The 24,053-nt window shown below is 50.6% G+C and overlaps 8 protein-coding genes across 8 annotated transcripts; 2 read left to right on the top strand and 6 right to left on the bottom strand.

Annotated features, from left to right (window-relative positions):
- Nucleotides 1–212: 212 nt before the first annotated feature.
- VFPPC_02621 (hypothetical protein) lies at nucleotides 213–1,340 on the bottom strand (the record flags this gene model as incomplete). The annotated part of the gene is made up of 1 exon (XM_018282240.1): nucleotides 213–1,340. The coding sequence occupies one exon, from the start codon at nucleotides 1,338–1,340 to the stop codon at nucleotides 213–215; it is 1,128 nt and encodes a 375-aa protein (XP_018146625.1).
- Nucleotides 1,341–4,313: 2,973 nt separating this feature from the next.
- On the top strand, nucleotides 4,314–5,035 carry VFPPC_02622 (whi5 like domain-containing protein; the record flags this gene model as incomplete). The annotated part of the gene is made up of 3 exons (XM_018282241.1): nucleotides 4,314–4,544; nucleotides 4,594–4,767; nucleotides 4,820–5,035. 3 exons carry the CDS (start codon nucleotides 4,314–4,316, stop codon nucleotides 5,033–5,035), a joined length of 621 nt encoding a protein of 206 aa, XP_018146626.1.
- A 302-nt stretch (nucleotides 5,036–5,337) lies between these two features.
- VFPPC_15531 (aspartyl aminopeptidase) lies at nucleotides 5,338–6,904 on the bottom strand (the record flags this gene model as incomplete). Its single annotated transcript, XM_018293284.1, has 2 exons — nucleotides 5,338–6,749; nucleotides 6,847–6,904. 2 exons carry the CDS (start codon nucleotides 6,902–6,904, stop codon nucleotides 5,338–5,340), a joined length of 1,470 nt encoding a protein of 489 aa, XP_018146627.1.
- A 1,151-nt stretch (nucleotides 6,905–8,055) lies between these two features.
- Nucleotides 8,056–9,010, bottom strand: VFPPC_13301 (RTA1 like protein family; the record flags this gene model as incomplete). The annotated part of the gene is made up of 2 exons (XM_018291078.1): nucleotides 8,056–8,651; nucleotides 8,710–9,010. The coding sequence occupies 2 exons, from the start codon at nucleotides 9,008–9,010 to the stop codon at nucleotides 8,056–8,058; spliced, it is 897 nt and encodes a 298-aa protein (XP_018146628.1).
- Nucleotides 9,011–12,513: 3,503 nt separating this feature from the next.
- On the bottom strand, nucleotides 12,514–12,831 carry VFPPC_15532 (hypothetical protein; the record flags this gene model as incomplete). The annotated part of the gene is made up of 1 exon (XM_018293285.1): nucleotides 12,514–12,831. The coding sequence occupies one exon, from the start codon at nucleotides 12,829–12,831 to the stop codon at nucleotides 12,514–12,516; it is 318 nt and encodes a 105-aa protein (XP_018146630.1).
- An 869-nt stretch (nucleotides 12,832–13,700) lies between these two features.
- Nucleotides 13,701–14,470, bottom strand: VFPPC_02624 (GPI anchored serine-rich protein; the record flags this gene model as incomplete). Its single annotated transcript, XM_018282243.1, has 2 exons — nucleotides 13,701–13,806; nucleotides 13,866–14,470. 2 exons carry the CDS (start codon nucleotides 14,468–14,470, stop codon nucleotides 13,701–13,703), a joined length of 711 nt encoding a protein of 236 aa, XP_018146631.1.
- A 5,485-nt stretch (nucleotides 14,471–19,955) lies between these two features.
- Nucleotides 19,956–20,204, bottom strand: VFPPC_17585 (hypothetical protein; the record flags this gene model as incomplete). Its single annotated transcript, XM_022429281.1, has 1 exon — nucleotides 19,956–20,204. One exon carries the CDS (start codon nucleotides 20,202–20,204, stop codon nucleotides 19,956–19,958), a length of 249 nt encoding a protein of 82 aa, XP_022285692.1.
- A 42-nt stretch (nucleotides 20,205–20,246) lies between these two features.
- VFPPC_02625 (exportin-T) lies at nucleotides 20,247–23,574 on the top strand (the record flags this gene model as incomplete). The annotated part of the gene is made up of 3 exons (XM_022428284.1): nucleotides 20,247–20,258; nucleotides 20,460–21,999; nucleotides 22,058–23,574. 3 exons carry the CDS (start codon nucleotides 20,247–20,249, stop codon nucleotides 23,572–23,574), a joined length of 3,069 nt encoding a protein of 1,022 aa, XP_022284557.1.
- Nucleotides 23,575–24,053: the final 479 nt, after the last annotated feature.

Raw genomic sequence — 24,053 nt, forward strand, 5'->3', positions numbered from 1 at the left:
AAACTTTTGCGAGGTACCAATTCTAAGCCAAGAAACGCCAATGACTTGAGACGAGCAGCAAACCAAAACGACAATGTACAGCCCAAAAAACTTCCAAACAAATAATGCGGAAAAAAAGCAAATGCCAATGACTTGAGAGCAAATGCTGAAAAAAAACCGCCCCAAGTCCATGCATACAACCCCTGAAATCCCTTTCCAATCTCCATCTCAGCCTAGGATCGAGGGCCTTTCCACCCCTCTTTCCAGACTGATTCTGGCGGGAAGCACTCTCGTCCCAAGAAGAAGCCCTTTTTGCGAGGAGCCGCCATCTCCTTCTCCTTCTTCTTCTTCTCTTCCTCCTTCTCCTCCTCCTCCTCCTCCCAGAAAAGACCCCTTTCTGCCTCCCTTTCTGCCTCCGTTACGACCCATTCGTCGTACTCAGCAAAGCCTCTTTCGAAGTCTTCATCGAGTTCTGGGCCTACAATGACCTGCATTGGAGGCTCAGGCGCTGGAGCGGGAGCGGGAGCGGGAGCGGGCGCGGGCGCGGGAGCGGCAAGGAAAGCTGCATGTGAAGCCGGGACGTTGCTGTTGACGGCTTGGACGGCCCCGACAGGCGTGATGACAGTGCTGTTGACGACATCTACCTGGCTGACAACACTGACCGGCATTTGGTAGTCCGGTTGGGGAGGCCATGCCGGGACTTGGAGGTCGTACCCGAAGTTGACTTGTCCCGGGCCTGGATTCTGCTGAGGCACGAATCCGCTGTTCATGTGATAGCCCGGCTGAGGCACCAGGTTGTATGCGTGGTCGATACACGCGGGGGCCGGATTCTGCTGAGGCACGAATCCATTGTACATCTGGTACCCCGGCTGGGGCGTCAAGTCATACCCGGATGTAATATATCCGGGGTTTGGAATATGCTGCTGCTGCTGCTGCTGCGGCTGCGCAAATCCGGGATCCATCATACCGGGCTGATAGTAGCCCGGTTCATGGGTATAGTTCTGCCCGTACTGGGCAGTATATTGCAGTGGCACCTCTGCTGGTGCCATCTGCGGCGGCGGGAAGTTGTTTGCATCTTGTGGCAGAGATGCGGTGGCGGCGGCGGGAATCAAGATCATTTGTGCATCTTGTGGTAAAGATGCAGCCGGGAAGAAGTTGTTCTGTGCAACTTCAGGAAAAGATGGGACGTCGGGGGCGGGAAAGAAGGTTATCCATTCATCTTGGGGGAAAGATGCGGCGGCGGCGGCGGGAAAGGAACTATACGGCTGCTGGGCTTCGCGGACGTTGTTATATTGAGGATCGTTATTATATTGAGGAGGCCCTGTTGGACCTCCGGAAGGGAAGTTTAGCCAGCCAGACATTGCTGTTGCTTGCGAGGTTCCTTAATGTGTCAAGGTCTTGAACAATTCCTTGAAAGGAAATTGTATAATGAGGACGTGGTCGAGAGGGAGCACTTGGTGATGGCTGATGGTGAATTTATCGTCTGTTCTTGTGGTAAGGCGGGCAGAGCTCAGAGGCTTGATGCTATGCTGTGCTGTGCGGTGCTGGCAGAACAGATGTGAAGGTCGATAAGTTTGGCTGAATCACTTTCAGAAATTGGGGAAATCGTCTCTATACTTATAGACGGGAAGGGGGCTGGTTCTTCGAAACGAAGGTTTGCTTCTAAGTTAGGAATACGTGGCAGTTCTTCATCATCTTCTTTCATTTCCTTCATCCTCGTATGGATTTGGCGATGGGAAAGTCTAATCCATCAGCTTGATACTTTGGTTTAGGTGGTAAGTTGGTGAGACAGGAGGTAGACGTACTATGAACGTCCGTGAAATTCCGTGCTTCAAGTCCTAATAATGTTTAATTGGGAGGAAATGGTATCGTGTGACCTAGTGTAGTCTCCGATATAGAGTTGCGCGTTGAGTTAAACGGCGATACAGCTAGGCGATGTGCAGTTTAAACGCCAAACAACCAGATGTTTGACGATTATTGGCGGTTGAGAACGGTACAGTGGGATATATGCCCTCGCAGTATAGATCGCGAATATTCACGGATACTAGAGTCAATTGCAAGTGTTCCAATAATGTTTAGTTGCGAAGAATTGACATGTGCTGCTTGCTGATAGGTTTGATGTAGGTCACGAGTGAGCTAAACGTTGATACAGTTCGACTATGTGAAGTTCAAAACGTTAAAGGGCGAGATGTTTGTCGTTTATTGGCGGCTGAGAACAGTCCAGTGAGATTTATGCTCTCGTATAACAGTATCGTGGATATACGGGAATGCGAGAGTCGGAAACTGTAAATAACCTCTTCGTGATGACAAATATAGTGGATATTCTGCATGTTTGAAGCTTAAACTCGCCCAATGATGATGATGATAGTATGTAATTTGGAAATGGAGGCCTCAATAATGGGAGTGAGAGTTGTTGGCATCTAGGCGGGGGATACGTGTCAAAACTAAACAGCGAACAAGTTACACTTTTGACGTTTAGTCTACTCGTATGGACAGTTGCGAATGCGAAAACTGTATTTCCTCACCGATTAAACACATCTATGACTACATGATGGGTGAGATAGTTTGACGTACAGTCTGTGGTGAAAAATACCTAGGAATTTTCGACATCCAAGTATACAATGACACATGTCAATACCCCTGAGTACCCAGCGCGACATGCGATACCATTTACTTGTTCTGATACTTTGACCCAAACCGTGTGCTGAGGCACGCTCGCGAGAAACGCTGTCAAGGAATACCCGTTGAATGGTATTAACGTTGACAGACGAGTCTCACAGCCCTACAGGATAGGCCAAGACGCCAATTGTATTGACGTTGACTGAGTGTATACGTGGAACACAGTACAACCAAGGAACACAGAGAAGACAGAAAAATTCCTATTTACATCAATTTTCTTGGGCAAAAACTGCGATTTGTGCATAGACATAAACCACAAGTCAATAGAATGTGTCTAAATCAGCTTCTAAACTGGGACGTTAAGCTTCAACGAATGTGGCTGGACGGCGAAACCGAATTTGGCAATTGCAACTTGCGGAAGTTTAATTATAACGCTAGAATCATCTACAGAGCTACACAATACAACCGAAATTGGAAATTGGCAATTACAGCTTGCAAAAACTTTAATTGTGTCGGTGCTAGAATCGTCCATGTCGCTGCACGATGAAACTAAAACTGGAAAGTGTAACGTAAAAACGGCAGTCTATGACGAGTAGACTCTCCATGATTCTGTTACGTGGCCTTTAACCAGTAGTTTTGTGCGTTGCTGGTAGATTGCTGACCTATGTCTCCTGCGAAGCCCTGACATGGCATGATATGGAAGCAGATGGACAACAGTCCTAATAGCCATGCGAACTTGGGAAGTTGATCATAAGGACCCCGTTTCGTGCTTGTCACAGTTGGGCAATGGCATTGAAGGACGTTCCCGAAATAATAGTAATTAGGATAAATCGTGCCTTTTCTGTCGACAACCTTTATACGTCGTGGCGGTTGATGAAATGGAAACCCATTCGAAGTCGGATTCAACTTGGCGTAATTCCAATGCCATAATTATGAGCATGAAACCAGTTGAGGGCTCAACTCAACAGTCGCACGGCGCGACTGGTGAGGTGAGTACCTACGTAGTCTATAAACGATGCGACACTGACACGCCAAAATATTGCATCCCAAGCCCTGCCATACCATTGTATTAAATATACCCCGAATATGACATAATACAAGTAAGCAATATTTTACATTTCGCATCTAGATTCTACACATCGCGTCAACGTGATCCATAGACAGGTCCCTTGACAGGGAGGTCGGCGCTAAACCACGATAGGAAATTTGTAAATAGACCAGGGACAGACTGACATGGGTCAAACGGTTCCAATTGATCTGAAGAGACATTGATGAATGTTGTCTAGACTCGCGTGGGGTGAGCAAGACCGCGTCTACGACAGGGTGCAAGCAGTGAATAAATGAAGTAAAATAATTCTGCTAAAATTATTGATTGACGAATGAATTTCATATTTTTTTTTCTTGATTAATAAAAGGCTGCAGTTGCGGCAGACAGTCGTGCACATTCCCCATACCAACCCCAGTCCGGCCCATCAAATGGGTCACTGTTGGTGTTCGCGCGACAAGACCAGACCAGACGTGACGGGACGGGACTCGACTTTCCCATCAACCACATGTGGGTTTCCCAAACCACCGATATATACAACACCAACCGACCAGACCTCAAATACAAACCTCCTCCCTCCCTCATAGATACCCGGCTGTCCTCTCCCAAAACCAGCCCCAATCCTCCTCTACTCCCCCAAATCTCCAACTTCACATCCTCCACTCCCACAATGCCCTCCTCACCCACAAAGCAACGCGCCGCCCTCGCACCCCTCGACGCGAACGCCAAACCCTCACTCCCATCTCCCAAAATGTCCAAAGATGGAACCACGCCTATCATCCCCCTAACCGGCGGCTCATCCCCCCTCAAGAAGAGCTTCTCACCGTCCGTCACAAGCGGCACCAAGCGCTCCGCCGAGGCCATGACCTCCCCGGGGACCAAAAAGCCGTGTATACAAGAGGTACGTGCTCCCCTCACGAACCTCCAAATTCACAATCTAACAAGCACAGAACACGCGCTCACGAACTACATCCCCCGCCTCGCCATCCCTCTTCGACACCTCCACGGAAGGCGACTCATGGGCCACCACGACCACGGAGCCCGAGATCGGTATTGTAAGCGACGCGCCGGCCTTGTTGGCGCCCCGACAACGAGGTAGTTTGACGAGAGAGCAAGCCAGAGAGGTAAGCTTTTCATTGCCTGTATAAAGTGTAGCGTGAGACTGACAATACGTAGAAGGCGGAAATACTACGACTGAGACTCGGCCTCGCGAGCTACAAGGTGCGCACGGGACAAACGACCGTGCCGCTGGCAGATCTTCAGCGTAAACCGCTGCCCAGGAAGACGGTGCGCGTGCAGTCACCTCGGGAGGACGCGTCGCAGTCGTGGAGACGGTCGAATTCACCTGCCAGTGTGAGTGGGCTGGTTGGTCTTGCTATGGGGGATTCATAGCACTTTCTGGGATTTGAGCGAGCTAGATTCATAGATGGGGTTGTTGTCTAGGGGGGTTATTATAGACATTGCTTTGCTGGGATTATGCATTGGCGGGCTGTGTATTTGGGAATGGCGTATGGGGGAAGGGAATGTTTTATGGCGTTGGGTTATCATGCAGTGTACTACTACCAATACATGTTGTCATGGATGGGAAATTCTGTAAATGATTGTGACAGGGCTTTATTTGGATCTGACATTTCCTAATTACACATGTTCTCGTAAATGCTCAATACCTCAACTCCATTACGGCTCATACATCCTTAGTCCACGAGAATCTTGGACTCCAAACGGCCATAACTACTAAAGAACTCATCAAACAACTTGACCGCAAATTCAACATCAGCAGAGCCACCCGTCTCACGGATACTGTGCATGCTCAGCTGCGGGTTACCCAAGTCGAGAGTTCGCATACCCAGTCTGGCAGCTAGCCCGGGTCCAATGGTGCTACCGCACGGGGAGTCGTTGCGAACCACAAACAGCTGAAGAGGCACACCGGCAAGACGGGCGCACTCCTGCACCAAGACGATGCCCGGTGAGTTGGTGGCATATCGCTGGTTGGCATTGATCTTGATCACAGTGCCCTTGTTCATGGCAGGTTGGTGCGAGGACTCGTACTTTCCGGCGTAGTTGGGATGAACCGCGTGGGCCATATCGGCGGAAACGAGGAATGACCGTGAGAGAGTCTGCTCATAGGCGGTCGACTCCTCTCCCTCGTGGTGGACGGCTTCGTAGCTGCCGTCGCTCGAGGCATCTCGGTTCCCGGGCAGAGATGACAGACGGCGGATGACGGCTGGCAGCAAATTCGAGTGGGCACCCTGAGCAGACTGCGAGCCAATTTCCTCATGGTCGAAGCAAACAGTCATGCGGATGGTCGAGTCTTCATTCAGCGAGTCGTTGTTGCGGACAGACGAAATGAGACCCATGACGGAGCAGTATGTCATGCCCAGGTTATCGAGGCGCGGTGAGAAGATGAGCTCGTCCTTTAGACCACCAATGCAAGATTTCTGCGTATCGTAAAGCACCAGCTCAAAGTCGACAATGTCAGTAACCTTGGCGTTGAGCTCGGCCGCAATGACATCCAGAACAGCAGGGTGATGGCGCTCGGCCATATTCGCGAGGGGCTTGAAGTCCTCCTCCTCAGTCTGCGCTGGAGCATCGTCACCAGCGCTCTTATTCAGCTCGGCTTCCGCCAGACCAGCAATGGGGAACAGCTCGCTCTCCTTGTTGGGGTCAAAGCTAGATTGCCGGTGAAGGTGAATCGCCAACGTGGGAATGCGCAGCAGAGGCTTGTCAATCTTGATGAGCTTCTGGACGAAGTTGTCGCCCTCCTTGACCAGGACCCGGCCCGCGATGCTCAAGTCACGGTCGAACCACGAGTGCCAGATACCGCCGCCATATGCCTCGACACCGACCTGGAGATAGCCGACGTTGGTCTTCTTGGAGACGGGCTTGAGACGCAGGCAGCAGGAATCGGTGTGGGCGCCAACAATGGCGACTGGGTTTCCGGGGCGCCACTTGCGGCCGACGGCAAAGGCGACGATGGACGAGCCGTTGCGGGTGAGGTAGTACTTGCCGCCGGGCTGGATGGTCGAGGCCCACGAGTCGCGTTCACGGATCAGCTTGAAGCCAGCTTTTTCGAATCGTTCGGCGGCGCACTGAGTGGCATGGTAAGCTGGGGGCAGCACGGGTTAGCAATTGAACTATCCATCTCCCTAAGCTGGGCAACGCGGCGGAATTCCAGGGCAAATGCCAAGGCAGGGACAACGTACGAGTGGGAGAATCATTGACAAAGTCGACAAAGTCGAGGGCAGCCTTGGGTGGGGCCATTTTGATCGAAGCCGTTGAGAAGCTGTGCAGTGAAGGAATTCGAGATCTCGAGACGAGGTCGTGTGACTGGGATGGAGCTGCTCCGGTTCTTGAAACAACAGGACGAAACAATGCCGCAGTCAGGGCAGTCACTCGCGGGAGCATGGAGGGGGAGAAGAGGAAGTTAAGAAGACAGCAGAAGCGGATTGATGCAGAGACCAGACGAAGAGAAGTGATCCTTGAAGTGAAGTTGGGGTCGAGTGCGGATGGTGGTTGCCGGGTGGAGCTACCGTTTGGCCGACGATGATTGGACTGCCGGACGTGGGTGTCAAAAGTTCGGTCTGCAGGACTCCATCATGTGGGGATCATGAACGAGACCGGCAGGTCATTGCATTGCAGAATGGAAGTGGTGGCTGTTCTGTCCCCCCCGCATTGAGCCGAGCCTCCATTAGATGTGTCTGGTGTATTGGCATAAACGAATGCTGCAGGTTTAAAGGGTGTGAATTGTAATGTACATAATTGCCGTGTATGGAAGCATTCTCATCTCCCGGCCACCTTTCCGTCTGGTGGTCTTGTGCATCAATTGAGGTAGATCCCTGGAGCTGTCATGTACGCAAATCGTCAGAAACTGATCAAGTTACATTCAAAGGGTTACCTACAGCGGTGACATGCGAGTAATCTTACAACTCGATCCAACTGCCTCAGTTAATTCCGCCCCATGTCTCCGTTCCGACAACACATTTTCAATCCATTCCGGCGTCATCATACCCAAGCCTGACCAGCTTCGGCTGTGGGTCCCGATGCCCCAAGTTTTCCCTCCGGTGGCGTCGGTACTCCGGCCGGACGCACTGACTTTCATGCGGAAGTAGTCGATCCATTCTCCGCATTTCACAATCTTGCTCATGAACCTCAAGTCCATTTTGTATTCAAATAAGGCGTATTTCAAATACTATTCAATTATATCTTCATGTAGCTGTCTAAGCTCGGTCTATCGATATCCCCAGAGAACATGCTTCACACAGACATCAAATCCCCAGTCTTCCAGCATCTTGGCTCTCATAGATAACGCACTCCTCAACCAGCAGCAGGCATTACCACAAATTAAGCTGACAACACACTGAAACAAAGGAAAAAGCACAAACTTCTTAGACACTTTTGGCATACACATGTCCCTACTTCCGCTCAGGCGTGCAAGCACCACTCTCCTCACTGTCATGAGAGCTCTTCCTCGGCTGCTCCCGGCCAAACACCAGCCCAGGATGCCCAAAGCACAAAGCAACAACAGCAAGCACAATAAGAACACCCTCAAGAATAATGAAGGGAATTTCCTCACGGATCAACTCTCCATCGTATCCGTCCCTCAGCTCAGCGACACGGAATGCGCAACGAGCAAGAATAAGCAGAATGGACGTGGAAAGACCCAGGAAAAAGGCATTGAGGCGCCAGCCAAAGGACTTTGCGCGGCCGGACCGCAGGTACCGAATCATGTAGTCGGCGAAGCAGCCCACAAATGCGGTCAGGATAATGACCTGCAGCGCCAGACCGGCCATGGAGACGTTCACGCCGATTTGGTTGTCGCCGTTGGAGTTGGTGGACAGGGCGCCGCCAGCGGCTTGGAGAACCAGGCACACGACGTCGAAGGGGATGAAGATCCAGTAGAAGAGCTGGGGGTTGAAGCGGGACAGATCTGGGGCGAAGTGTATGATCGTCTTGGAGAGAGTGACGTAGATGGATGCGGTGTAGAAGACGGGCGCGATGGTGAGGCATACTTTTTGGAGGGTTAGTTGATGTAGGAGGAATGTGGTATGTTGGCGTGCAGGACTTACCGATTTGAACCATGAATCCCACGAAAGAGAAAGGATTATTGTAGAGCATTATTCGCCCCGCATAGCCTATCACCTCACTCAAACACCCGAGAATCATACCGCTCATGAAGCCCCAGCTTCTCCATCGGTAGCCAAGGTATCCGTGTATGCCGCCAACGAGGATGAATAAGACGAGGAATGCGGTATTAGCACCCAACGAGGGGCGGAAGCCGTAGATACTCCACTCGGCAGGGCAGGTGTCGAGTGTGCAGTTTGCATTGGGACCAAAGGCTTTTACGCCCGGGGGAAGTTGTCGAGACATTGTGGTGACTGATGACTTGGGATGGTGATGGGGAGAGCAGTACTCTTGATACCTTGCGGGATAACTCGACCTGAGAATCCAAAGATACAAAGTTGGCAGAGCTAATTATATATGAATACACCAGGGAAGTAGGCTAGCGGTAAGGGAGCAAAAATAAGGTGTGGCACTCGGTTGGTGAATTAAGCTTGTCTCAGGTGTCCCTGGGCAACTCCGTCGAGATACGGAGATGCGGTAGAATGTATGTCTTAGATGAGGGTTGCGTGATGGAAAGACATCCAAGTGACGGGATCTTCTCGAGTTCAAATACACGAATTTCAATGCAGTCAGACTGTTGTGTATTTTCACCGTGTTGAACGACCAACACCACAATCAATCTTCACACGTGGGACTGTTACGTTGGCGCCTCCAGAATCCTCGGACATGAAGCCCTTCGGACTCGGGACCGCAGCACGTCATCCACACATCGGGCCCAAGCCGTGAGACTCATGCTGCAATCCTTCGCCGTATAGCCCCGGAGACTGGAGTTGGCTGTGTCTTGAATTGTGGACTTGTCAGCAGCCAGTGTTGGACAAGGCAAGCTGCATTCCTCAAACAGCTTTGAAGGGCCGCGACGCAATTGCTGCGGCGTAGCCTCATGCAGGGAGAGAGGGCAGTTAGCGTCGTTGGGCTATCTTTGGACTGTTAGTTAAGCTGCATGTGTGGTTGGACTGCGTGAGCTGAACAGGGCGATGAGTAAGAACATTTGCAGTCTCGTGCTAGTTGGGAGTCCGAAGATGCATCTTGGAGGAGCGAGTCCGACCGCACCAGTCCGAGGGGCGAGAGAGCGAAGGCGAGCCCCACTTTTCCCGAAAGGGAAGGACTACGAATAAACTCGCTCAAAGCCAAGACACATCAGCATCTCAAAACCATTCGGGTTCATAGCTGAACCAACCATTCTATGCATACACGTCCTCTAAGATCTTAGGAGAAAAGTTTTACCAGCCTGGAGGAGATACACTCATGCATGCGTACGCAGTATACGCGGCCAAGTTGGCACTCCTTCGTGGCCAGCAAGGGTTGCACGTGGATCTGACACAGTCTCACCCTCATGCTACATTCCATCAACTCGATCAAAATTTGGTCACCAGTTTCCTTTCTCATCTTCTCAACAATGATATTGCCATCCTAAAGTTGAGTTCTGAGGTGATCTTAATCCAGCAACATGCAAGGATTGTAGCCCTGAGCCGCCGATCCCATAACGCATCATGTATCTCGTGTTCCCCTTACGAATGCGAAATGACTTACACGCATAAGGCTGAACAACTCGTAAAATGTGCCTCGCCCGGACAACAAGCAAAGCACTTCAAGCTGACTGTAAAACGCACCACATCCCCTTCGGACAAGTTCCTTCCAACGTACAACTGTTTTCATTGTCTGCAACGTCCGTGTGCCTCCAATTCGAAAACATCGCTCGCCCATGTGGTTCTCCACGGAAGAATCATGCGGTCAACATTTAAGCTTATGCCAGTGCCGATTTTATACTCTTTGGGTCCGTAGCTCCGTATGGCTCGGCAGCCCGGCGACCATGGACGCACCGGTGTTACATGTGGCCACGGGCTTTCTTTCATATTCTCTCGACTATCAGTCCGAAAAAATGATGATGCCAGTCTTCTCAATGAAATGACTCTGAAACATTATGCTTCTTGTCCACGTCTCATGTCTGCAAGTCTGGATTTAGAGCTAATTACCAGTTGAGAGACTCAACCAGATGATGGAGTGCTTCAACTCCTCAGGTGTTCTGGCTTTTCAAGTTCCTGGGCGAAAGCCCTGGTTGTTTAAGCTCAGCTTGAAATCATGTTCGCTGTTGTCACCATCGGAATACGGACGATGCCTTCAGATTCATTGCGTCTAGGTGTAAGTGAACTTTTCCCTGAACACTACCGCAGATGTCGAGTTTTTCGCATGTTGAAAGACAAATCACGAGACCTTGCTCAACTTCGCACAAGCTTTTGTCAGCACGATTTTGAGATCCTAAGGGCACTTGCACATGCCAACCTGCGAAAGATACACGGCTGTTGACTGCGACAATTCAAACAGATTCCGTTCCAGAACAACGTCTCCAATTGAATACTTCCAACTGACCAGCATTATCTCTCATAGAAATCGAACCCCAGTCTAAGTGACCTTAACCAGCCCGGAGACACCTGTCTTGCACAAAATAATGCGAGTTCTAGTCTCGTCAAACCACTGGCGCGACTTGTGAAAGCTCAAGTCTCAAGTCGAAGAGGCTTCGGCTATTTGGTTTGACAATTCTGATACTTGCCACTACGTATACAACTTGTACCGAGACAAGTTAACGCTGATTGATCAGCATATCGCAGGCTTCGATATGCACGCTTTTGCGATGGCGTTGTGTGAAGTGCATCCTCTGGATATGCATGTGGCTTCTGCTGTTGAAAGACACGAGAAGCTCATCGAAACAGACTGCCGTTGCGTGGCTGCCTCAACAGTGTTCGGTCGATGTTGGGAACAACGAGATATCGTGTCGAAATGAGAGACATAATCTATGGACTCAGGAAGATCATAAGTCGTTCCTCAACGAAATGCATGGCCCTGCCACTGGCATCATCGATTACCATTGTTTTGTCAGTTTTCTCGTACACCCGTCAAGGTTGAAAGCTACCAGTGCCTCTGGTTGACCATTCAACGAGAGCACCGCGCCGCTGATCGCACCACGTATCCGGAAGTCGGCCACCAAACAACTTGGAATCTTGCAATCCGCAACTATGCACTGACAGGTCAAAGTATTCTGCCATTCAACGCAACCGGACTGCGGAAATTGCCTCCCATGAAGTGTCAGAACGTCTCTGGGCAAATACACGTCAGACCCTCGGACAAGCCAAGACCAGATCGTGCCTCGCACAAGGAAACCAACCACATCGACCACAAAACGTGCCATTGATCGGAGACACAAATTCTGAGACATTGGGCTAAGGCACAAGCGAGACGACAGATCGCAAAGTACTTTACGGAGTACGGAGCACAAAGTACCGTGATACGCGCCTTCAAATCCACGCTCATGAGCACCCCATGACGACAATTGCCAAAGCCGGCATCACAGCAAGGAACTGGAAAATCGAAACAAGCCAAAGGCAGCATGCTCATCACATCACCTTGTGAGGCTGGTGAGACATTCTGGGACACGTTACGGCGGCGCCACCAAAAAAAGAAAATGACGAAGATACATCTGCCGATCTTTAGGACGAAGTTTACAGGTCGGGAAACGCGTTACGACGTGACTGTGCAGTCTCGAGGGTTGGGGATAAAAGCCAATATTTAACTGGCTTGCGCGATCGTTTCAGTAAGTACGCCGTGGCGAAAAGAGTAATCTTGTTGTTGTGTCAATCGCGACAGTGCTTTGTTACGTGTAATTCACGAGAATAGCAATTGCATATCGCGACGGAGGAGCTCAGGCCAAGACCAAAGTTCACCAAAGCCAAGCTTTTGCCCAGAAACACTGCCGACTACCTACCTAGATGTAGGTACCAAGGTGCCAAGGTGCAGTACCTGCCAGGTGGCCATAATCCTCTGCCGTCGGAATGTCTGGTGGCCAGGCCAGCATTATCCGACCTGGAGAGCACGGACAGCGAGATTCCAAATCTTCCAGACGGACGGGCAAAACGCTCGCACCGTGTCATCAACAGATGACTACCAAGTATCCCCGAATTGTACAGGTACTTACTCCGTACATCAAATGCAAAAAATAGTCTCAGCAAACGAGCCAGCAAACAATCCAACCGATGCAACAACGATAAAATAACCTCATTACCACCAAGCGCCATCAGTACAAAAAGGAAGTCGGTAAGAAATCGACTAATTTAGCAGCTCCTCCCAAAAGGCAAGATACAGGCCAACGCGCCTGAACCGCCGCCATCCAATTTAAGCACCAGACACGTCCAATGTTCCAATACAACATTCAAAGCGCTTGTTTCTCTCCACAAAGAGTCCGCAAAGCTTTTATGCTGCCAGACCAAAAGGAAGTCGTAACCGCCGACCAGGCATCCCAAAATGGCCAAGTGGGCGTTGTGATTGGTGGGGGAGAACCGGCCCAGTCAGCTGGAGCTTTGACCAATCATGCTGGGGGGGGAGCCACCAAGGTCAGCGCAATCTCCGGTCGACTGGGTTTATGACCAAGGAACAATGCGTCTAGCCCCCTTTTGGTAGTGAGGCGTAATATCCGAAATGAATGTTTACAAGGGGAAGTGATGATCCTGGGTATTGTTTCTGCAATGGGGGTTTCCAGTGCATCCCTCCTTCTTTTCTGTTTTTCTTTTTACAGGCTGGCTTTATTGATTCTTTCGGCTGCTCTGGGCTTGGGGGCTGAGACTGAATTGTCTGAGCCTCACACTTGACATCTTCAATAGTCGACATTCAATGGGGGTCAGAAAAAGGTTGTGTTCAAAAAAGCAAGACATCCAGGTCAAGCGCCTCTTCTCATGAGGACGGCTCTCCCGTACGCCCACCCAATACGATTAGAAGATTAAATACATTGAAATGACCCTTGCGCGTATTTTGTTGCCGTAAAATGCTAGTAATATTCAAGGAATCTAAGTTAAACTCTGTACATGTCCAACAAAGATCCAGAAATGCCTGTCGTAAAAATATTGCCGTAAGCCTTCAGGCTTCAACCTATGTAGTCGAAAGAAAATATTTAAGCAAGGACGAAAGCGGCAATACCGGCGACGGCAGCGAAGACGGCAGAGCCGGCGAAGGAAGCGGCGCCAGCAGTGACGGGAGGGGGGTTGCCACCGGGGGTGCTGTAGAATGTTAGTTGATAATTCTCGTTATTTCTGATCAAGACAAATTGGAAACTTACGTCTGGTTGCCACCAGTAGGGGGGTTGGTGGGAGCAGGGGGAGCACCAGTGCCGGGAGCGGACTGAGTAGGGCAGGGAACCTCGATGGTAGAGTACTCAACGGAGGTCAAGACAGTGGTGTAGCTCTTGGTGATGGCAGTGACCGAGTGAGAGGGGCAGGCGGGAGCCTGGGTGGTGACGGGAGGAGGCAGCTGGGTAGCAGGGCCGGAAGAGGCGGGAGGGCAAGGCTGACCGCCGCACTGTCCAGGAGTGGTGGCAGGAGGAGCAATGGTGGTGTTCCAGTGTCCGGGGACAGAAGTAGGAGGACCAACGGGGCAGACAGTGGTAGAGACGGCAACGGTCTCAGTGGTGACAATGGTGCTGTGAGCCGGGCAGTTGGTGACGGTGGGAGCGCAAGAGGTGATGGTGTGCACCTTGGTAGAGTAGACGGTAGAGGTGGTCAGAGGAACCACGGAGGTCTGGACCTGAGTAGAGCGAGCAGGGCAGTCGGTGACGGTCTCAGGGCAGGCGGTGATGGTGACCAGCTGAGTGGTGTAGTCAGTGGAAACATCGCCGGCAATGGCGGTACCAGCCATCAAGGCAGCAGCAGCAGCAGTGAAACGCATCTTGAAGGATGTAGTATTCGTAAGAACGAAAATAAGTATTAAAGAATGACGTGAAGCTGGTAGGCTTGTAGAGTGTTGTTGAAAGAATGGACGACCGAAGTCAAGATGAGTCAAAAGCAGTGCTTTGAGTGTGAAGTGGCTTTTCTGGCTGGAGAGGAAAGAAAGAGAAAAAAGAGATGGTTACTCGGATGGAGGATGGGAGGATATTAATACGTACGTACAACCACAGGATTCGTCTTACCGGCTTTTTGCCTCCATCCTGGGCCTTGGTCCGCTCACTTCCCACTTGCCAGTTCCCCTGCTCCTTGTTCCCAGTCCAGGTCCCATTCATTTTGACAGAAAACCACACCAGACTCTTTGTCCCCTCCCAGACTCCTTCTTCACCGGCGAATCTTGCCCCGGGAAATTGCACAGCGCCAGTCTCCTCCAACGGCACTAATCCAGGGGCAGCCGCCGCACAAAGAGCATGGTGGAGGCTAATATGGGGCGCGCCACACCTCCACTTCTATCCATGGGTCTTTCGGCTCAATGTACGGGTACACACCCACCAGGCTCTTCGTCCTCGTGAGATTGATGGGGTGCTTGTCGTCCAGAAGTTTGTTCTGCTCGTTCATTGAAGCAATCACTCTCGCATCCCTGTTAAATCCCAGTCCAATCTAGGTGGCGAGGACGATTACAAGCCAGTGGGCGCGAAATGCTTGGTCCTTAATGCATGATAGGGGTGACAAAGGTTATTTCGTTCAATCCTGAAAGTAGAGGCGGCCAACACAACCATCTTGCTGGCCAGGCGGTTGGACTAGTGGCGGGTCAATTTAAAGGTCTTCATCTCAGAGTCAAATTGCTCCAACATTCAGCGCACCTTTCCGATGGAACGATACTCCATGAACTAAAATGGTTCCGCGTTGAGTGCCCTCTGGCCCCGGCGGTTGGCCAAAAAGATGTCGCGTTCAATCTCGGTTGGATCTGTAGGCCGAGCCAGCCAAAGGCTTGTTTGGATGAAAGTCCGGCCAAGACCACTACTTGGACCGTGCTTCTCACTTGAGCCCAGGATATTGAGTCGAAAAAAATGAGGGGAATCAATTGATAAATTGCTATGTGGCAATTGGCTGTCAGACCGCTATTGCACCACGCCGCTAGCCATACTACAGGGGCTATACAGCTCCTAAAGTTCTTGCGGGTGTCCCTGATGGCCTAATGGGACGTTCAGCGGTTTGGGTCGAATGAAGACATGAGGCCACAGGAGCAGAGACAAGTAATGCGCGTAAAGTGATTGCAAGGGGAGCTCCTTGTGCATCGAGCAATGGCGACATCAGACGGAGTACCCCATACTCTGTACATACAGGAAAGAGAAACATTTGGAGACGACCAGTTGTTCCAAGGTAGGCAAGGGCTAGGCAAGGCGGCTGAGGGAGTTTAGTGTTGTCTCGCAGCGGCGTTGTTGCACTATTTCTTCTCTTGTCCAGCGGCAGTGGCTGAAAAGTCTCACATTGTCTTTGGTGCCCTCCAACCCTCTAGCGGTGCGTAGAGACTTGTGTGAAGTTGTTCCTGTTTGTATGAACCGTCAGTCACTGCCCCGATGCACCTAGTGTAGAACGCTTAGCTAAAAGTTGTTGTACACCTCTCGATGGATCATTGAATATGGGACCCATTACACTGCCTATTGCAAGCAAGAATCACCACCACGGCGTTCGAATGGCCGAGGAAATTGCGATTGCTGATGGCCGGGTTTGATCATTTAAAGGTAGCTAAATGATGCAGCGTCCATGGTTGAGATAGAGTCCAGTCGAGCATGGAGCAGAACATTGATCACGCTGGGCGAAAACAGCACATTTGCCATTGGCATATCGCGTTTGATTGTTGGCTGTCATCATACGACACGTCTTTCTCGCGTTGGAGTTTGACAGCCAATTTAGCGACGGAAGGAGCTTCGATGCTCTTGCCCTGGCATAGCCCTCTGACGTGTATCTTCCCCTACCTAGGTACTTTATGACGCAGTGCATGTTGTATCCCACTTGCACTCACCACGCTTGGGAAGGAACAATGGCAAATGATGATAAGCAGTCTCTGGCGGCTAGCACAAGTCTGGTGGATTTGTGCGGCGTGTGCAGTGTGCACAACTGCCAGCACAGCCAAGTCAAGTTGTACCGGTACAAACGAAATGGTTCGCTATCCTGCGCTAATGCAGGAACAGATCGACATCCCACCCACTCAAAACGCTGGACTGGCCAGACGCGCGCCGTGCACAACGCCTCTCGGCCACTCGCTCTCCTCATTGTGTCATTCACCTCAATCTCCTCTTTTTTCCTCACTCGAGGCTGCCTGCCTATCATTTCTGCCTTTGAATCCTATTCACTCCCACCAACAAACTCCATGCTTGACACCAACCTTCATCGTGGCTTGCCCCCACGCCGCACTGCCACTGCTGCTAGCCGCAACAAAGTCCTTGAATATCGTGTGAGATTAGCTATCTTGGTGCTCCGTTTACACCAACCAGGCTGGGGACACACAGACATTTCCAACGTGAGGGCCCAAATGTGATGGTGGACGCAGGTAATGTCACCAGGAGTCGCTGGCTGTTCGAGCATGGCAATAATTTGTACGCCGCATATTGCAATATTTATACAGCCAATCGCCACATAAACGGCTATTTTTGGTTTCAAGGACCGTTATGAATATGGATTGGGGTACTCTTGAGGTTCCCTGTTGCTCATAGCTTGACACCGCTGCAAAGTTTCAGTCCTTCTCCAAAACCACTCACTTGCAGGCAGTTGACATGGATCACAGTGGCAACGTTCCTCTCGGCTACTATGCTCTCTGTACTCCATACAGAGTACGGAGTAGGCTGGCCCGTCATAGAACGGGAGATTTCATCAATGCGCCAGCAAGAACAGGCTGAACTTGTCCCGGTCCGACTCCTGACGAAAGCCTGTTGCGGGAGCGGCCCTTTCTTCGATGCTCATTTTGCGACCACCCAGACAAGCCTGCCAGCTACAATGGTCCAGAATATGCGGCCAGCAAACCAACTGCTTGATTCGGACACAGTTCGCGTGCAACCTCAGCTTCGAGTTATTGGCAAATTGCCAGGGGACCATTTTAGTGAATCGCCACATCTGGCTTGGTGGTGAAGGAGTCTCGGCTTGTCTCACCTTCTTTCCAGCAACCTTCTACGGCCCGCCACTGCACAAGCCAGTCAATAGTTCCTCCGCGCCAGGGGTAGCATGTTCCCTCCTCTGGGCGGACTGTTGTAGGTCGTTCTCATCTTTGCTGACTGATATTCTGCGACAAAGCACGTTGTTGATGCAACACTTCAATAGTCGTGCTGTGTCGACCCTTAAAGTGGATTATTTTCCTCGACCCAGAGAGTCAACGTTCGTCTCATCTTTCCATCCCTTGTGCTCAGCCTCAGTCCTTGCCGCCCAGATCTTATGTTGCCAGCGTTTGTCGCACCATGGAAGATCGGCTGTCCAAAGCCGATGTGATTGCTGTCACTCCATTGGTGGGGAACCAATGGCAGGACACAATTTCGTGAAACATGAAACCAACGAGAGAACCATGGGGCTGTGCGGTTGCTTTTGCCGAAACGAACTATGAGACTTCTGTGGCCATTCAGAACTCGTCATACTCTTCGATGCGCAAAGTACTGAAAGCACGAAGAATATTCATATTGTCAGCAGTGACAAACTCTCAGTGATGCCGGCTATTGAGATGGTTGCGGGCCACACCGAAGTTCCTCTCGAGTCCTTCCTAAAGAAACAAGCTTCCGTTGTGACCAGGCCAGGATATCACAGGAGAGCTTAATTTGCCACCAAGCACGCAGCTCAGCACTTGGCAGTTTCCACTGGCAAGAGATCCTTGCAATTGGCCATTTCAGTCCATACGCTCTCAACTTTTCCGCATGATCCTACTTTCCGCGGTAGACAGTAGCTGTCGAAAATTACTGCTCTGTCAGCATACTTTGTTGGCCTCGTATTTGCAAATTCGAATAAAATTCTTCTCCCCAGTTTTCCCGGAGCCTGACCCCGTCACATCCATCGAGGCACTCCACAGAGGAAATCCTGGAAAACTTTCCCGGGGCTACACCCATCTGATATCTCCGCAAAAGGGGATAACTACTTAATTTGCGAAGAGCATGGAGTTGCAAATCGACCGATCGGTGGACCGGTGTCAATCCCGAATATTTACAGACTCGGCGTTGGGTGTTCTCAGAATTTTTGTGTATGGCAATCTTTCACTGAGGAAAGCAAACCCTCTACACTCTGACTCTTCGACATGGAAATGAGGCATACCACTTCCATCAAATGGTCTGACGGACACATGCCCACATACCTTGGGACGTTTGACAAAACGAATTTTCCGATGTACACTTTTTGGTTCGACTGTTTTGCAGAGCAGATGACTGGTGAGAGCCTATTGCTCTCGAATTCCGGCTGCGTGGCCGGAGGCGTATCGGCTCTGCATGGTAAGCTCGTTACATTCCGAATCATCATTCCCCAGCCCAGCCCTTGACAAGTATGGACAAGATCTGGCTACATGGCAGCCTATCATCCCATTTCAGATGGGGAGCGCGAGCTTCTTGTTCTTGCGTGGGAAGCTGACCCAACACAAGAACTCTCAACAGGAAATCCCTGGCACTCAAGCGAGATGGTTATTCGTCAGTAGACACCGACACGACGAGCCTCGAACCAACCACTACTCCAACGTCGCACCGAGATGTGCATTGAGGTCGAGGAGTCAAGATACGGTCCAACAACAAGGAACCAGGTGCGGTGTTACGAGCCAACCCTGGTGTTTGATATCAGACCATATGCCAACGTTTTATGAAAGCCGTTGAACATAGGTGAAGGGACTTGGTATGTTCCATCGCGCACCACCTAAGGCCGAACTATGCCATGTCATCACGCACTGTCGTAGATACCCCGGTGTTGTCATTGGCGGTACCAATGATGTGCGGCAACGATTTACGCAGTAGACTGATCATATTCCTGTCCCGATTGTGACCAATGCCATAGAGAAACACGTCGATGGACATGATGGCCTTCGGTGCTGAGGGTCAACCCATCCATAAACGTGCTCAACAGCGGAAGCACATGCAAATCAGCAGCACATTTTCTGTGCATATACCTGCATAATCGCGCAGAATCCTTCACAATGGGTAGCTGCGCGCATATGAATTTCCGGCGTCCTTTGCATTGAGTTGCCTTGCAGTAGCGAGACGAGTATCAGTGTAGCGGAATTTCGTTGTTTGAAGCGCCCAGAATGCCCAGTGTCAGAACGTTCGGTGTTTTTTATTCGTACTGTAAGCTGCGCTCCAAATAACTGCGTCTCGCACAGTAACCCTTTCTGGCGCACAACACTTTGCAAAACCTTTGAACCCCACAGATTTGCCCGAACATCTTCCGCCTACCTTTGGATGGAAAAAAGTACCCCCACATTGGCACGCGAGAACTGCACCGACTTTTGGGCACAGCAGATAAAGACGCACATATCAACTCCAAGGTCGACAAATTACTCCGGCTAGGCGAGCCTGGTGATACAACCATCTTCGGTTTGCGGCCTGTATCCCAGACTTTCCCCCTTTTCCCTGGACTTGCCGCCAAGCTGCCTTCCCTCGGCCCAGGCATGACTCCGCGGTAGCCTTGTTGTCTCCCGACCCGACTAAGCATGCTGCATGCTGTGTACACAAGGCTGCCCGAATTATAGCAGCGTTCATTCCCTCAAACAAGTCAATCTGCATCTTTCTCAGCTGTAGAGGCAAGAACAGCACTTGTCTGTCATCATGGAGGCACAGGTAGGTTGCTGAGTTGCCCGCCCGCATCATCGTCACTCCTGCATCAATTATCAAGCTGCCCCGCCACTTTGCTTGCCTAGAGGTCTCTTTCCTTGCCCCGACAGCGTCCCAATCATATACACGCAACAGGCACGAAATGCAGATGACACGTCTTAATCAAACCCATTACTGACTATGACCTCCTCTTCGATCTGTATTCAGGTCGAAAATGCTGTCGAAATTTTATCGAATCCCACATCCAACCAGTCGGTGAAAGAGCAAGCCTTTGAGTATCTCAATCAACTACGATCCGATCCCCAAGGTTGGCAAGCATGTACAAATCTCTTTGCCCGGACTCCGCGGTCGTCAGAAGTGGTTCGAATGGTTTGTCTTGAGGTCGTCAACTACGCCGTTCATACCCAAGGGCTTGACGCCGAGAGCTTGTCGTACCTGAAATATACACTACTCCAATATGTTCGCCAGAGCTACGGTCCCGATGCCCAGCAGGAGCCAGACCCAGTGTCACTTCAGAACAAGCTTACTCAGACACTGACTTACCTATTTGTGTTCCTTTACCAAGACGGGTGGCAGAGCTTTCTGGACGACTTCTGGGAGCTGACAGGCGTACCAAATGGCCGAGACAGCGTCGGCGGGGTGCTCTTCTACCTCCGAATATTGTCCTCGATTCACGATGAAATTGCTGATATGCTGTTGTCTCGACAAAGCAACGATGCCAAGCGAAACACGGAGCTCAAGGATCAACTCAGAGCCCAGGATATGCACAAGGTCTCTGAATCTTGGAAACAACTCCTCAACAAGTACCACGACAATGACACTGTCATTGAACTGGTACTGAAAGTGATTGGCAAGTGGGTTAGTTGGATGGATATATCTCTTGTCGTCAGCCAAGACATGATCAACTTACTCCTGCCCTTGGTCGGTCGCACCACTGGTGGAGGAGAGGACAAGGTTCGGGATGCCGCAATTGACACGTTGACCGAAATATGCGGCAAGAAGATGCGCTCGCCAGACAAGATGGAGTTGGTATCGTTCCTCAATCTTCAGGAAATTGTCGCTCAGCTCCTCGCTAGCGCCCCACTGAGCACGCACAAGGGGACCTCGAAATACGATACGGATCTCGCTGAGGCTGTTGCGAAGCTAGTCAATACAGTCATGTCGGATATTGTCAAAGCTCTTGACGACAATCAGACTGGCGAAGAGTCCAAAGCACGGGCTAAGCAGCACCTTCATGGCTTCCTCCCATTTCTCCTGCGGCTCTTCTCTGACGAATACGACGAAGTCTGCTCCACAGTCATTCCTGCGCTGACTGACCTCCTGACTTTCCTCCGCAAACTCGGACAGTTGACCCAGGACTATGCCGGTATGTTGGCTCCTATTCTGGATGCCATTATCAGGAAAATGCGATACGACGAAACCTCGACATGGGGAAATGAGGACGAACAAACCGATGAGGCAGAGTTCCAGGAGTTGAGAAGAAAGTTGCAAAACCTGCAAAAGACTATCGCTGCCATTGACCAGCAGCTGTACATGGATATGCTCAGCAACCTCGTAGCAAACACCTTTCAAACTTTGGATCAAAGTGGATCTGAGATGGACTGGAGAGATCTCGATCTAGCACTTCACGAGATGTACTTGTTTGGAGAGCTGGCGCTGCCAAATCAAGGGTTAGGTACCAAGAACCAGCCTTCAACGGAGGCGTCCGAAAGACTCGTGGTCATGATGCAAAAGATGGTTGGATCTGGTAAGTTTATTCATTGCTTGAGAGAGACATGACGAATTCTAATTTTTTCCCCTCCCAGGTATTGCCAGTTTCTCCCATCCCGCGATTCTTCTTCAATACATGGAAATCTGTGTGCGTTATTGTATCGTTTTCGAAAGCCACCAGGATTATATCCCCCAAGTTCTGGAGAATTTTGTGCGACTAGTTCACCACGATCACGTTCGCATCAAGACTCGGTCATGGTACCTCTTCCATCGGTTCATTAAGCAGCTCCGCAGTCAGGTTGGAAACGTCGCAGAGACTGTCATTCATTCCATTGGTGATCTTCTGCCGATCAAAGCGGAAGTCCCTGGAGAAGATGCCGATGATGACATGTCATCCGACGAGTCAGATCACTCTGCAGATGCGTTATTCAACAGCCAGCTGTATCTGTTCGAGGCCATTGGCTGCATTTCTTCGACCACTAGCACTCCAGCTGACAAGCAAGGCTTGTATGCACGATCAGTGATGGATCCTCTTTTCCAGGACATGGAAGTTCACCTCCCACGAGCCAAATCTGGCGATGTGCAGGCTGTTCTTCAGATTCACCACATTGTCATGGCACTTGGCACTTTGGCCCATGGGTTCTCGGATTGGAGTCCTGGATCTGCCGCAACTGGTCACCATCCTCCGCCAGCCAAAGCCGTATCGGACGAGTTTTCCAGAGCTGCCGAAGCAATTTTGATTGCGCTCAATCAGCTAAACTCGTCGGCGGAAATTCGCACTGCATGCCGATCAGCCTTTTCGAAACTTCTTGGGGTGCTTGGCTCCGCGGTTCTTCCACAGCTTCCTCAGTGGATCGAAGGATTACTGTCGCAGAGCTCGTCCAAGGACGAGATGGCCATGTTCCTGCGTCTGCTGGACCAGGTGGTTTTTGGCTTCAAGGCGGAGATTTATGATGTTCTCAATGTGTTACTCACGCCGTTGTTACAGCGAATTTTTGGTGGATTATCAGAGCCCATTTCCGGTACCGACGACGAAATACAGCTGGCCGAACTTCGACGCGAGTATTTGTCCTTCCTTCAAATCATCCTCAACAACGGGTTGGATGGTGTGCTCATCAGCGAAGCCAATCAAGGGTTCTTTGAGCCTATGATTTCGTCCATAACGCAATTGGCTAACACTCTGGATGGCAATATTGGCCCAAGCCGGCTTGCGTTTACACTTATGGCAAGGATCTCAGCCATCTGGGGCGGCCCGGATGTTGCCGCAATTTCACAGAATCCCACTGCGCCTACTGGGAACCCAACCCCAGCAATCCCGGGCTTCGATCGATTCATGCTTGATAGATTTCACTCGGTTTGCTGGGAAGTCATGCGCAACCCTAGCTTCCGTCCGGCACAGGATGCTCAGACAAAGCAAGTCTTGACGGAGATTGCTGGTCTCGAACAAACTATTTACACAAAGACAGGGGATGTGTTTATTCAGGAGTTGCAAAACGGGCTGTTTCCCAGCCTGGGTATTAATGGGGATGAGTTTCTACGATCACTGACGACATCCACTGATAAGAAAGTGTTCTCGTCATATCTACAGGGTCTTTTGAAGAATAGGCAGTAAAAGAGGAAGAAGAGACGGGCACATTGTAGGGACGAGCATAGAAACCCCGTTGCCAATTCTTTTTTTTGTTTTGGTTGCTATACATATCATCATCAGTGGATGCCGATGGATGGGAAGCGAGATTCATGAATGGGTGAAGAAGTTATTGGATGTGGAGGAACATTCTCATATCATAGGAGTTGGAGGCAAGCCATAGATTTTACGACCCTGCAAAAATATTAAAGACGAATATACCTCATTGGATGATAAACTGGCCTGCTGAGCACAACTGTAGGAGTTTCCATAATGCAGTTAGTATGTATGTTATTCTGTTTCAAAAGCTCAATTCTGGCACTGATCAACCCAACGCGTCGACTATTGCGAAGCAGTTGCACCCACAACGACCAGCCGTTGTCGAGGATGAAGATAAACACGTCGAGCATATACCAATTCATGGAACATGTTGTTCAAACACAATAAATTACAAAATCACCCCCTAT

The sequence above is a fragment of the Pochonia chlamydosporia genome, chromosome 2 (genome assembly GCF_001653235.2).
Source record: "Pochonia chlamydosporia 170 chromosome 2, whole genome shotgun sequence".
In the NCBI taxonomy this organism is placed as follows: domain Eukaryota; kingdom Fungi; phylum Ascomycota; class Sordariomycetes; order Hypocreales; family Clavicipitaceae; genus Pochonia; species Pochonia chlamydosporia.